The sequence below is a fragment of the Molossus molossus genome, unplaced genomic scaffold (assembly GCF_014108415.1).
Source record: "Molossus molossus isolate mMolMol1 unplaced genomic scaffold, mMolMol1.p scaffold_m16_p_11, whole genome shotgun sequence".
NCBI lineage: Eukaryota > Metazoa > Chordata > Mammalia > Chiroptera > Molossidae > Molossus > Molossus molossus.
The window spans coordinates 19,135,930-19,150,789 of NW_023425346.1; the positions used below are offsets into that span (position 1 = coordinate 19,135,930).

Here is a 14,860-nt window from a genome sequence, read left to right on the forward strand (position 1 = left end):
AAGGCAGGCAAGAAGGAACTGCAGTTTCAACTTATCTTTGCTGAGTCTTTGTTAATGCTAATAATCTGAAGAATTCACATTTGATGGACAAGTAGATATGAACAATTATTATACTTGATAAAACAAAATGACTTCTTCCAGTTTCCAAAATTGTCAACTTGGCATTTTGAGTTACCATAAAAATGATCTCTAACATTGGAGAATTGGAAACAAAAGGAGTATGAATGCTCTTTTTCTTAAGACAACCGAGGTATTAATAATCAATTCAAAAACAAAACATTAAAAAATGGCATTTTATGCTATAAAAACACACTCTGAGGTATGTTTATAATTTCTATTTTTAAAATAGCATGTCTGAAAAAGAATAAGCTCATAAAACAGATATCAAATTGGTTCTTAAAAAAGATCTGTAGAGGAATTTGTATGACTGTCAAGCAAGACACGTGGCACAGTGTATATTTTACCAGACAAAGAAGCTACCCTGGACTACTATTTGAACAAAAATAATCTATAATTTCTTTAAAAACAAGTATCCATAGAGTAAAGAAAACAGGAGGTCTGTGACTATGAGGCATATTTGCTGCCATAGCAACAGAGCTTCTATTCCTGCCCACTGAATCCACATCCTGCTGGCATTAATCAGAAATGTCCATTTGCGCCAAATTAATGCCAAGTCACAAATGCTGGGGGTTATAACATATTCTTGAGAGAACGAGGAGCTTCGACATTCCACACGGGGTAAATTCACTTCACTATGTGAAGTTGTTACTCTAGCTTAAAAGCTGAAGCCAGTGCCGAGTTCCACTACCCTCTGATAGCAGCAGTCATCTCTAAAACCAGTTACTGAAGACACCACACCCGTCCCCTTTGTGTACTCACCAGCACTGCCCTGAGGATTCCCACACATTTCACAGTAAGGTAGCAATGTGTTATTGATATAGGTGCACAAACCACACTGCCAGTTCTTTCCAGGAAGGGAAGTCCTTTCCAGGGCTGTGGTTTGCGGAGGCCATGGTGGCTGCCCCTGTTGGGGGCTGCAGCGGTCATCGGTGGTGACTGACTTCAGTCTTTTAGCTCCAGGTTCAATATTGTTTTCATAATCAGTGATATCTCTTGTAGGTATTTTTCCAGGGTCTGTTGGCGCTACAATATTTTTCTCAACGAATGTCTTTGATTCATCACAGGAGGTTGCCAACTGACTTCTTTTAGGTTTTGGTAAAAAGAATGATCGGATATCATGCTGTTTTTCTTTTTCAAACTAGGAAAAACAAACAGTTATCAAATTGACAAGCAGTCTAACATGTGCTTCCTAAATGAAACAGCTTAACAAACTGCTTTCATTGACTGCATCCTTTGTCTAGAATACCTTGTTGGAAATGAGTTCCATTTTGCTGTGACTTCGTATACGCATAGATGCAGAATACCATGAACACATCCACATACTTCCTGTGTGCAAATTTTTTTTTTCCAGCAGTTACAATGTACCAAGCACATTACATATATTAACTCATTTAATCCCCAGGCCTGCTGTGAGGCAGGTACTATTATTATTCCCATATTTAGGTTGAGGACACTAGAGTTTTAGAGAGGTTAGGTAAATTGGCTATAGAAGTTGTGTAATTACTATTTTTTTTATTAATTAATTTATTTTTGTGACAGATGTTTCTCCTTTTCCCCCCATTGACACTCTCCTGCTGATCCTGCTCCCTCACCTTAAAGTTGTATAATTAAAATGTGCTTCATAAACTATCTCTTCCAGATGTATATCAGGGAAAGAAGGCAACTGTGTATTTAAATATTTCAGGTCAATCAAGAGCCTAAAAAAACGTTTTCACACCCAGACTATAAACACAATATTCATAAACAGTATGTTTTTCATATTAAAATTTTTTTCTTGACTAGAGAGAAATTTTAAAATAGCATTGAATTAGAACAGCTAGTTTAACAGACATATTTTAATAATTATCTTGTCTTCAGGAAATATGTTTTTCTTTTCTAAGAATAGCTACATCATCATCTCATGTTTTTTATTTTCTTTTTGATGTGTACATCTCACCTCCTAATCAGAGAAAGTAGCATCTTCTCAACTGATGAGCTGGCGGTTTGAGGCACAGTACAGGAATCAGTTTCAGAGAAGCCCTGCCCGGCCCGCTGGGCCTGTGGTGAACACACAGACCGCAGCAGTCTGCATTTCCAAAGACGCCACACCAGTTTCATCCCCTTCCACATGCTCTTCTCCAGTGTGGCACTCACACGCCTATGTTTAGAGGTGGTGTCCGTCTTGCCCTCACTGGAACCTGACTGGACCTTCGTGACTGCCTCCGTCAGCAGGACGCAGTGAAGGGACGCTGCGCGACTTCTGAGGCTGGGGCATCGGAGGCAACATGGCCTCCATTTGGCTGATGGCACACTGTCTCGCTCTCTTTCTCTCTCTGCCTCGGGAAGCTTGTCTTTGAAGCCCAGCCACCATGTGTGGGAAAGCCCAGGCCACATGGAGAAACCCCGTGTGGATGTCCAAGCTGACCACCCCAGCTAGGTCCCCAGGTTACAGCCAGCAGGAGCTGCTGGACACGTGAGTGAATGAGCCTTCGGATGTTTCCAGATCCCAGTCATCATGGAGCAGGGACAGGTCATCTCCATCATACCCTGGCTGAATTCCTTACCCACAAAAACCATCAGCAATAACACATGACTATTATTGTTTGAAGAAACTAAGTTTGGGGGTTATTTGTTACGAATAACAAGGAAAGGCACTACAGATAATGAAAGCACAATATAATAAACTGTAAAGAGATATTTAAAAATCTCATCTGTAATTCTTGGTAGTGCTGCATAAATAGAAAGATTTAGCAAAGTCGTAGAGACAGAAGATTAGTGGTTACTGGGGGCGGTGGGAAAGGACAATGGAGAGTTATTGCCAACCGGTTACAGAGTCTCTGCTCAGGAGAATGAAAACAGCAGCGATAGCACAACCCTGTTCACGTAATATCAAGTGGCATTACTACTGAATTCTATGCTTAAGAATGGTTAAAAGACAAATTTTATGATTATACAGGGGTGGACAAAAGTAGGCTTACAGTTATTTGTATGGGGAAAGACATGCAGGTTATGATTATTACAATAACTTTTTTAACTCAAAAGAATGTCACAGTGTAACTGTAAACCTACTTTTGTCCATCTGTATGTGTGTGTGTATTCATACATTTTTTTTTTTTTTTTAATCCTCACCCGAGGACATTTTTCCATATTTTATTCAGATAGAGTAGGAGGGAGAGAGAGAGAGAGAGAAGCTTCAACGTGAAGGGACACATCGAGTGGCTGCCTCCCGCACGACCCAACCAGGGCCGAGGACAAACTGCAACCGAGGTATGTGCCCTTAGTGGAAACCGAACCCGGGTCTCTCTGGACCGCAGGCCAACGCTCTAACCACTGAGCCATACCGGCCTGGGCTATTCATACATTTTTTTAAAATCTTCAATTCTGCCCCCTCCCCAAAATGGAAGGAAGGGAGAGAGGAAGATTTAGGGTCCTCCCATATTAGTAAAATTAAAACGGATATAGAAAAAAAGCTCCTCCCCCAATAATTACTACTTTTATTTTATATGGCTGTTATTTATACATCTTCACGTACTATAAAAAGCTTATCTAATTGTTGTGGAAGTTACAGAATTTAGTTAAAAATATAAAGAATGAAGTAATAATGAGACCAGATTTTTAAAACAATGTACAAAGAAAATTCTAAGAAAAGAATGGAGAAAAGCAGAGAAATTAGCAGACTTAATAGAGTTTGGAGTTTAAAAAAGAAATGAAGAAACAAAGATAAAAAATTAAAGAAAATGGTCTATCCATGTAATAGGACTGCAAAGGGGGCTTACAAGATTTTTAAAATATTACCAAATGTTCGGCAAACATGAACAAATGCTACCAGCTATTTCTACTTAAACGATGATGTGAGGTCAACTCTCCGAGTCTTTGCATGTCTGGAAATGAGCTGATCTTGCCCTAACCCTCAGTTTGTAGTTTTGTTGGGCATACAATTCTTAAATCTTTAAAGACATTGCTCTACTTCTTCCAATAGTCAATGAGGCTGAGGATGTTCCTTCCTAGATTGAAGCTTTTTATTTGTTTTATAGGTTTTCAGGACCTTTTTATCCCAGATGCTCTAAAATTTCACAACGATCTGTACTTATATGTCCATGTCTGTATCATCTATATCTAGATATCTATATACCTTCTGCTAGGATACCTTAACTTTGAAAAGTATTATCTTTAGCTCTTGGACATTTCTATTGTTCTTTGATTATTTCTTCCTCCTCCTTTTCTCTTTTTCTGGAATTCCTGTTAGCAAAATGTAGGACCTACACACTTATGTCTTTTATTCTCATATTTCCCTTCTTTGTTGTTTTTTTTTTTCCTTCTAAGTTCTTGGAGTTTCCCTCTATTTTATCTTTCAACTCTTCTATAGAATTATTTTATTTTGGCAGTCATATTTTTAATTTCTAGATGTTCCTTCTTGTTCCTGTTCCCTTTTTCATGGTATTTTGATTTTATTTATATTTCCTCATATCTGAAATATGAGGCTACTAATTTGGGTTTTTAAAAGTTATCCTTAGGATCAGTTTTTGTATTAGTTTATTTTTATTGATTGACTGATATTAGAGAGAGGGAGAGAGAGAGATAGAAACATAGATGAGCGAGAACATCGATTGGTTGCCTCCTGCATGCCCCCCACTGGGAATCGAACCAGTGCCCTCTTAGTGCATGAGTCGACACTCAACCACTGAGCCACACCAGCTGGACAAGATACCTGTTTTTATATGTTACTACTTACAGGCCTACATGAAGGTGGTCCCCAGACTCCTAAATTTATGAGTTGTAACACTGTAGTAATGCTATTTTCAGTCCTGTAATAGGGATTACAGAAAGATAAATGAGCTCATTAGAAGGCACAAAGAGAGGAGATGAGGAAATAAATTTACTTTCTGACGTGTGAGGACTGTTGGGTCCTGGGCAGGGGGTCGGGAGGGGACGTTTCAGGAAACAGGTGTGGGGTTCAAGAGAAAGAGCCGATTGGATTCACGCCTCTGGGAAGCACTGGCATATAGAGGTGGTTAGGGCCATCAAACTGCATGTCTTGATTCATGAAGGGAGGGGAAGTGGAAAAGGGAAAGTCACAGACAGAAAGCAGAGGAACAACATTAAGGTTGGAATGAGGACGAGATGCTGAGAAGAAACAGAAAAGGGACAGTAAAAAGGGTAGAAAATCAGGAGTGGTGGCTTTCGAGTGCATCCGCCTTGGTTTTCCATCCTTCTCCTCGCTGCTCAGTGAGCACTTTCAACAGGAACACCCATGTCCTTCAGTTCTGAGGCATTTTCTTACAGTATTCGTTCTTCCTCTATTTTCTCTGTCTGCTCTTTTTGTAATTCCCATTAGGCAAAAAACTTCTGAACTGATCATCTGATTTTCTCCACTTTTTCTCACATTTCCATCTCTATTTGTTCCACTTTCTGTGTGGTTTCCTCATTATCTTTTTTTTCCCATCCTTGCTGAGTTATTATTTTCTAAGGTACAGGTTCAATTTCTAAGAGCTTTTCCATGTTTTCTCCTTTCTTGTCTTGTTTCATGAGTGCAATACTTTTTTCTACTTCTCTGTAAATATTAATGGTGGTTGTAGTGTTCTGTAGTTTTCTTCAGCTCACTGCATTGTCTCTGTTGCTTTTGTATGCCTTTCTTGGCTTACACGCGTGTTCTGGTTTCTGTTTCATGTGAGAGGATTTCTTCAATGCCTGGTGCCCTTGCTGGCCATTCGTATTTAAGAATGACATTAAAGTTGGACGTTCCACGTGGGAAACTTCGCTGAGGGGTCGTCAGTGACCGTCTGGGTATCCCTTTCAGTCTCCCTTATTTATTTTTTAGTCCAGTCAGTTTCTCCAGAAAGGGGTCTTCCAATCTCCAGCTTGGAGGAAACAATGTTGGCTACCCGTGACCCAGGAGCTGATCAGGAGGGTGCTAAGGATTTCACCATTAATTAAGGAGTCTTTCACTTAATATGCTTCTTTTCAATTTTCTGCCTTTACCCCCTCCCTCATCTGGCTCTTTTCCTAGATATCATTTCAAAGACATTTTAAAAGAAGAGCAAATAAAAAGCTAACTAACTAACTAAATAAATAATACAAACAAAATATACAATAACAGGCCATTGTCACTTACACTGAACAATTAAAAACAGAACTTTTGGCCCTGGCCAGTTTGGCTCAGCGGTTAGAGCGTCGGCCTGAGGTCCGGAGAGACCCGGGTTCAGTTCCCGCTAAGGGCACGTACTTCGGTTGCAGTTTGTCCCCGGCCCTGGTTGGTCGTGCGGGTGGCAGCCACTCGGTGTGTCCCTTCACATCGATGTTTCTCTCTCTCTCTCCCTTCCTCTCTTTCCCTCCCACTCTATCTGTACAAAAAATGGAAAAATATCCTCGGGTGAGGATAACAAAAAAAAAATAAAATAAAAACAGAACTTTTGTTTCATTTTACATTTTAAATAATTTGTTTCTTTAAAACATTTTAATTTCTCCATCTCCCCACCACAATTTTAAAAAAGGAAAACTGTTTCAGATTTATTTATAAAAAAAGCAACCCTCCAATAGTACAAAACAAAAACCTAAGATATCCTTCAAAAAATTCTCAGGGCCTTAAAATATCAGCTTAAAAAAAAAAAAAAAAAAGGTATCAGCTTTTACAGTTGATCTCTCCAATTAAGCTATTTTAAAAAGAATTTCTTTTACTATTTAAGCAACGACTAGATTTAAAAATTAGCTTTTGAGAAATTCCCAGTCTGTGCCAGAGGCAGGTTGAAGGTCACGGTTAACATCAATTGACGGTAATCAGAAATTGATATAGCCCTCTGCCACCAGGTAGGTTTACTCACAGTGCCTGGGAGTAATCAGTACAGGTGCTACTTTGAAACTATGGCTGTCTGGATAATAATAAATTGAGAATATAGCATGTAAATTTCAGAAAAGGAGTGGGTAGATGGAAAGGGAACTATTTTTATATAATTTCAGGAACCAAAGGATACACAGAATGTAATTTTAGAAAAGGGAGAAGGCGAGATTAATCAGTAGCAACTACTTCAGTTAATGTTATGATGGTTAAATTGGACAATGATGCATGTGGTTACAGGAAGTGAACGTTACAAGTTAGGGCCCTGACCATGGGGTTGCCAGAAAGCTGTGAGGCGCGACAGGAATAAAAACTTCTTCTGAGATCGTCTATTAGAAAGCTGATAATATCATCAGTTACATTTTCTGATTGTAGCCTCTGAGCAATCAGGCAGGAAGCTGGCTGATGAGATTTCTTTGACACTTAGCTGTGACCGGCAGAAAAATGGGCGAGAAAATCTCTTTGACACATCCTAATGATAACTGTCCGTGTTAGATTGGAACAGAGGAGTCACAGGTTTACTGAATACAAGTTCTTACCTTGAGATTCATGGGCCTCCCACTAGACCTCAGATGCCATCAGTGAGCCTGAGGAGTGCCTAGGAAATGTTGTCTGCATTGTACGTGCATTTTTGGAGAGCAGTTCCTTACTCTCCACAGTCTCAAAGGGATTCAGGACCCAACAGAGGTTAAAAGCCACTGGGTTAGAATAAAATATCTGAAGATGCACATAAGGTTAGAGTAGCTCCATTTCTGTCCTTAATTTTTTAGAGGTAAAGAGAGATCGGGGGCTCATATATGAATGTACACATGGGTGGTGAACTAACTTTTTTTAAAGAGAAACAAATTCATAAATTCTCTTAAGTAATGAGGATCCCTCTAGCTGATCTCAAATAATAATTTTTTTAAAACTGAATAATACCAAAACACAGTAACTTCTGTGCAGGCATGAAAGATGCTCGCTTAGCTTACTTGTCTGCACTGTAACCGGGCTCTGAGCAAATGACCTGGGAGCACTCATACAGTCAAAACGGAGAACTGTTGCTGAGGTGAGAAGAAATTGCATGGACTGCAAAGGCTAGGGAACTCTAGGAGACATGACTGTGCTGGCAGGGCTCCAAGGTATAATATTACGTAGCTGAGCCTAAAACAAAACACACTCCTTGATGATTTGAGACAGGGACGTACCATCCACAGCTCCTCCTGTAGATACCATGTGGGACATGTCTGGTTAATAAAACAAGGAAGTGACCTTGAACAAGACTTATAGACACAGATACTAAACATGAACGCAAAATTCCTATCTGTTCAGATGCTTCTAAATATTTTCTTTTGTTCTTTTTAAAATTAAATTTATTTTAATTTAAAAATTAATTAATTTTAAAAAGTGAATGTGGATCCACTGAATACAGCATCTGAGAAAAAAGTCGTAAAAAAAATTGTAAACAAAATGCTCCCCAAATAAACACATTTTTGAAAAATATTAGATTTAACAATACCATGACTCCCTGTAGGAGCAAGCTTTATCAGTCTCACCAACATAGCCCAGAATCCTCAAATTACAAGTCACACTGATAGTTAAATATTCAGCACCCACATTGTTGTGGCAGGCAGACATTTGAAAAATTACTGGCGTATTAATGTGACCAGCATTTCTCAGTGGTAAAGATAGACAGGAACACAGCAAGACAAAGTGGTTTTATGGCCTAGGAAAGCTTTGTTACTTACTAGCAAGATTAAGCTAAAAAATCTTTTGCCTTTTAAAACTACATTCTTGCTTTAGAAGAGACATTATGGTAACAAATCACTGACAAAGGTCCTAACTCATCATGATGGTACTTGTAAAGAAATAACTACCTAACTTTTAATGTAATAAATAAGAAACCTGTAGGTGTTTCTAAATAGAAGGAGCAATCTGAGCTTACAGCAAATTTTATCAAAAGGCTTTGGGAAAAATATAGTTAAGTCAGCACACCCACGTCATAAGCAATGACATGGAAAATGGAAGAACATATACCTCTCTTCAGTTATATTGCTGACACTCAGTTACTGTGTTCCTGTCTTTTGTTCAATATTGTTTTTGAAAAACAAAAGAAAAAAAAATATTGCTTGTGGTGAGAAGTGCTGGGAATAAAAACTACAAAATGCTTATGGTGGCAAAATGCATGTTTTTATCTGTAAGGTTCAGGGAACTAATGTATTTGCTCTGCTTTGCAGCATGGCAAACCCACATCTCTTTGGAGACAAATCCCCTGGCCATGATGATAGGATTAAAGTCAGTTACTAGAACTGAAGGTGAAGAAAAAGAAATCTAGTAAAACTCATAAAAAACCAATAAAACACTTCAAAGCCTGGTGCTAGCCAGCTCAGCACACACCACCAACAGAAACACGGACGTGGGCTTAACAGACTTCGATCAAAGGGCAGCTCTGGTAGAAACCATCACTGCCTCATGTCATTCATTTCCTGCTTCTAAAAGAATTAACAAAATTGCTGTGTTACAAATGGGGGATTGGGACATTTTGCTAGTCTCCTGAATGGATGAATGATGATTGAAATTGGAACTAAGAAGCCTTCCTACATTTATAAACAAGTCAGAGGATATAGAGGGACAAAAGTAGGGTTTTAATCATCAAACTGGAAAAAAGAATTAAAATTCTCCTAAAAAAAGAAATGACTGAATTTTCCAGATTTTGCAAAATGTTCATTCCCATGTAGTTAAATAAAATTTTGACAGTGATCCACTCTTAGGCATAACATGTTTTTCTCTGTGAGCATAGAGAAAACAAAACAAAAATAAAACTCTGATTAAAACAAAATGGTAAAAATGAAAATATTACTTTTTTATGATATTCTTTTTTTCTTTAATCCTCACCCAAGAATATTTTTCTATTTATCTTCAGATAGAGTGGGAGGGAGAGAGAGAGGGAGAGAAAGGAAGATAGAGAGGCAAACATTGATATGAGAGGGACACATCGACTGGTTGCCTCCCGCATGACCCCGACCAGGGCTGGGGACAAACCACAACCAAGGTACATGACCTTCACCGGAATCGAACCTGCAACTCATTGGTCTGTGGGACGATGCTCTACTGCTGAGCCAAACTGGCCAGGGCCTTATTACTTATTTTTAAAGATGACATCAAGAGGAATATAGGCAAATGTCTTTGGGAATGGCTCTCTTCAACAAAAACAATTAGCATGTACAGCAAAAAATTCTATGATATGATGCACAGATTGCTGGAATGGGACTCAGGGTGAGTTATTCAGAGCTGAAGGGCCACAACCTCTCCCTTAAGCTCTAGCCCTGACGCCCAAATGCCTCCTAGACAGTTGAACGGTTCAGATACTCCTCAAACTCAAGGTCCCAAAGGGACTCCACACTACCTGTAGGTCAGCTCCTCTCCTACCATCACAGTCTCTTGCCCTCACCTGCTGACCAAATGAACTGTGAAGTCCTCTGCTATGGCTCTCCCAGTTGTGCACTGGACTGGAGCACCTCCTAGCACGTCAGCTTGTCTTCCCCTTACCTACTTACATGCCTCTGGTTATGGCATCTCCCTTAAGCACCTGTTTCAATCCCCTCTATTCTTACTGAACATAATGCTATTAGTCAGGGTTCCACAGGCCTCGCTGTGTTGATTCTACCTCTGGAATGTCTGAAATTTTTCTCTTTCATTCTATCACCACTATCACTGTTAGGAGTTCAGGATATTTAGTTCCCAAAATCCCACTTGGGAATCCCTGACAAAGGAGACCTCTATGTAGTAATAACCTTACTAATAAAAAGGAACGGGCTTTATCAATAGACCTGACAGCACCAAAGTAAAATGTTAGTGAAAGGTGCATTAAAGAAACCAGCTGAAGGCCACAGTGAGCCTTCCCACTATTCACCCCAATCCAGGAGTAGAGAAGACTACAGGGCCGGACGGGGCAAGTGCCTCTGCTCTGCTGCAGTGGAGACACGAGTGCAGGGGAGGCCTTGCTCTGCGGAGGACAGGGACCCATTAGCCTTTACTGAGGCCCAACCAGGTCCCCAGGCTCTGAAAAATCAGATTAACAGCTCCTCCTACAGGGGCAGGGGAGAAAGCCCCGAGAGGGACTGCAGACTGAAAAATCCCTTTACCGCAGGCTGAAGTTGGATGGGAGGGAGGGCAGAAAAATAATCGGTACCCCAACAATTCACTGCTTTGAAAATGGAAATGTGATCATGACACTCATTTGCTTAAAAGCCTCTGATGCCTCCTGTCTGGTGTGGCTCCGTGGTTAGATTCCCAGTCAGGGCACATACCTGGTTGCCGGCTCCATCCCCAGTACAGGGTGTGCAGGAGGCAACTAATTGATGTTTCTCTCTTTTCCCTTTCCCCGTGCCTCTAAACAATAAACTATTCTTTTTTTTTTTTTATCCTCACCCAAGGACATTTTTCCATCCTTTGTACAGACAGAGTGGGAGGGAGAGAGAGGAAGAGAGAGAGAGGGAAACATCGACGTGAAAGGGACACATCGAGTGGCCGCCACCCGCACAACCAACCAGGGCCGGGGACAAACTGCAACCAAAGCACATGCCCTTAGCGGGAACCGAACCCGGGTCTCTCCGGACCGCAGGCGGACGCTCTAACCGCTGAGCCAAGCTGGCCAGGGCTAAACTATTCTTTTAAAAAGAAAAAAAAAATGAATCAGTTGGAAGTAGAAAGAAAGAAAAGAGAGAAAGAAAGAGAAGGAAGGAAAGAAGGAGGGAAGGAAGGAGGGAGGGAGGAAGGGAGGAAAGGAAGGAAGGGGGGAAGGAGGGAAGGGGGGAAGGGGAGAATAGGGGAAGGGAGGAAGGGGGGAAGGGGGGAATAGGGGAAGGGAGGAAGGGAGGAAGGAAGGAAGGGGGGAAGGAGGGAAGGGGGGAAGGGGGGAATAGGGGAAGGGAGGAAGGGAGGAAGGAAAGGCTTCTGATGACACCACACTGTTTCCGGGATAACGTCCAAATTCTCGGCATAGCATGGGTGCCCCCCGTCCCCCGATTGCACAGTGTCGGCTTTCTCTACTGTGACTCAGTCCTCCTGTGCCCTCTGCGCACACATGCACACGGGATCCCCATTCCCAGAATGACTGATGTCTGTTCAGGTTGCTGTGCTCTTGGTGCTCCCTCTGCCTGAACCAGCACCCCTCTCTGAACTCATCCTTCAGAACCCATTTCCGAAGGAAAACTTCCCACATGCCCCAGGTAGTTACTTATTCTGTCCTGTGTTCCCAGAGCCTAGTTTACACATCTCTATTTTCACACTTATCATATGACATTTAAATGACTTGCTTACAATACTCTCTCAGTTAGAGGAAGCACCGAAGGAAAGAGAGCGGTTTTCCTTGCCTTTGCATCTAGCATATAGTCTTTTATGAATAACAGCTTTATTGAGAAAGTCTATTTATAAAATTCGCTCTTTTAAGGTATCCATTCAGTGATTTTTTAAGTATATTTAGAATTATGTAACTATTGCCACTGTTTAATTAGAAAACATTTTCACCACCCTCAAAAAGAAACCGCATGCCAATGAAGCTGTCACTCCCCTGACAACACTTTATCGATTCACCTGAGGAGCATTTGAACTGTTCTAACTTTGTGGCTATTATGAATCATGCTGCTATGATATCCAAGTACAAGTTTTCGTGTGGACATGTTTTTAATTTCACTGGAAGTGGAATTACTGGGTTTACTATTTTAAAGAACTGCCAGACTGCTTTGCAAAATGGCTGCACCATTTTACACTCCTACCGGCAATGGATGAGTGTTCCAATTTCTCCACATTTTTGCCAATACTTGTTTGTCTTTTTTTTTTTATCCTCACCGGAGGACATTTTTTTTTTTTTTTTTTTTTGGTATTTACTTTCAGACAGAGCAGGAGGGAGAGAGGGAGGAAGAGAGAGAGAAACATCGACATGAGAGAGACACATCGAGTGCCCACACGACCCCAACCGGGCCGGGGACAAACTGCAACCGAGGCAGTGCCCTTAGAGCAGCGGTTCTCAACCTGTGAGTCGCAACCCCTTTGGGGGTCGAACGACCCATTCGCAGGGGTCGCTTAAGACCATCGGAAAACACATATTTCCGATGGCGATTCATAACAGTAGCAAAATTAGTTATAAAGTAGCAACAAAAATAATTTTATGGTTGGGGGTCACCACAACATGAGGAACTGTATTAAAGGGTCGTGGCATTAGGAAGGTTGAGAACCACTGCCTTAGCGGAAACCAAACCCAGGACTCTCTGGTCCATGGGCTGACGCTCTAACCACTGAACCAAACTGGCCAGAGCTGTTGTTTGTCTTTTTAATTGTAGTCATCCTACTGGAGGTGAAGTGGTAACTTACTGTGGTTTTGATTTGCATTTAATATACTCTTAATAAATATATATATAATTATATGTGTGTGTATATATATGTATGTGCATATATAATGAATTATCTTTGAATGCACTGTATGTAGTTAACATCCCATATATACTGGCTAAGCCAAATTGAAGTGTTTCAATGTTCTATTCATTCCACAAATAGTCGAGGGCCTACAATGCACTAATTCTAATGCATCTATTATAGTTTGGCAAGGTTATGAAGGTGGACTTTAGAGCAGAAAGGCATGGGTTCAAATCCCAGCTCTGCCATTTCCTGACTGTGGCCAGCTTACTTCACCTTTCTGAGACATGGTGACAGTACCTACCTCACAGTGTAGCTAGCTATGAAGCTTAAATAAGATCATGAATTTAAAGGCTCAGCACAGTGACTGCACGGAATAACCACTCAGTGCATGTCAATTATTACTGAGTGAATTGAAGTGATAAAGGTAAACAAGACAAATGCCTAATAACAGCACTATGTGATATAAGCCAGTGACAGAGATATTTGTATGTCTACGTAACAATGAGGCTTCCCTCATGTCCTTATCATTAGGCTATTATGCAGACTAATTACGTAATGTTTACAGAGTGATCTAAATTTTAATATACATATTAGATAAAGTGTTAGCTTCAAAAACCAGTGTTCTAACATATTCAGAAATAAGAGGTTTTAGATAAGAAAAATGTAGACTTTATGAATGCCACAGCTCCTGCTGTCAGCTGTCTTTTTGCTGTTACCACTTTTCCAACTAGCCACTATATATATGTAAATGAGACAATTTCTTATTTGTACTTTTTAGTCCACAACAAAACAAATATTTCATATAATGTTGGCACTTAATAAAAATGCAAAGCTTGCCCTGGCCGGTTTGGCTCAGCGGTTAGAGCGTCCGCCTGTGGTCCAGAGACCCGGGTTCGGTTCCCGCTAAGGGCATGTACCTCGGTTGCAGTTTGTCCCCGGCCCTGGTTGGTCATGCGGGTGGCAGCCACTCAATGTGTCCCTTTCACATCGATGTTTCCCTCTCTCTCTCTTCCTCTCTCTCCCTCCCACTCTGTATTAAAAATGGAAAAATGTCCTCAGATGAGGATTAAAAAAAATAATAAATAAATAAATAAATAAATAAATAAATAAAAATAAAAATGCAAAGCTTGTTTATGAATTTTGAGGGCATGCTTTAAAATTTCATGGCTGTGCTGGAGAGCTTTCATTTCCAACTACATAGCATTTTTTTGGAGCAAACCAGCAACCATCCTATACATTTTTAATGCCAATGTGGGTGTCTGAAATGCAAATTTGCTTTGGGTAAAGATGTTCTAGAAGGCCTGGAGGACAATAGAAAAGGTGGCGGTGTGAGCCAGGTCAAAGACATAAGAACTGGGGTGGGGTAAGGAAGGCTAGACAACCAGGAGAGGCTAATGAGGAGAAAGGAAAACTGGGAGACACTGCACTAAGAGCCCACAAAGTGAACACAATCAGTAAGGGAAAGCAGAGACTGCAGGTATGGTGGAATTTGGGAACTATTTGGAAATCTGTTCCAAAATGGAAAAACGAGCA

General features: G+C 40.6%; 1 protein-coding gene across 4 annotated transcripts in view; it reads right to left on the reverse strand.

Annotated features, from left to right (window-relative positions):
- The window catches only part of ZRANB3 (zinc finger RANBP2-type containing 3), a 272,667-nt gene that overhangs the window by 26,597 nt on the left and 231,210 nt on the right, over window positions 1-14,860 (reverse strand). For all 4 annotated transcript variants that reach the window (XM_036254751.1, XM_036254750.1, XM_036254752.1 and 1 more), the window contains one exon: window positions 880-1,258. In XM_036254751.1, coding sequence (XP_036110644.1) covers window positions 880-1,258 — 379 coding nt within the window. The remainder of the gene's footprint in view (window positions 1-879; window positions 1,259-14,860) is intronic.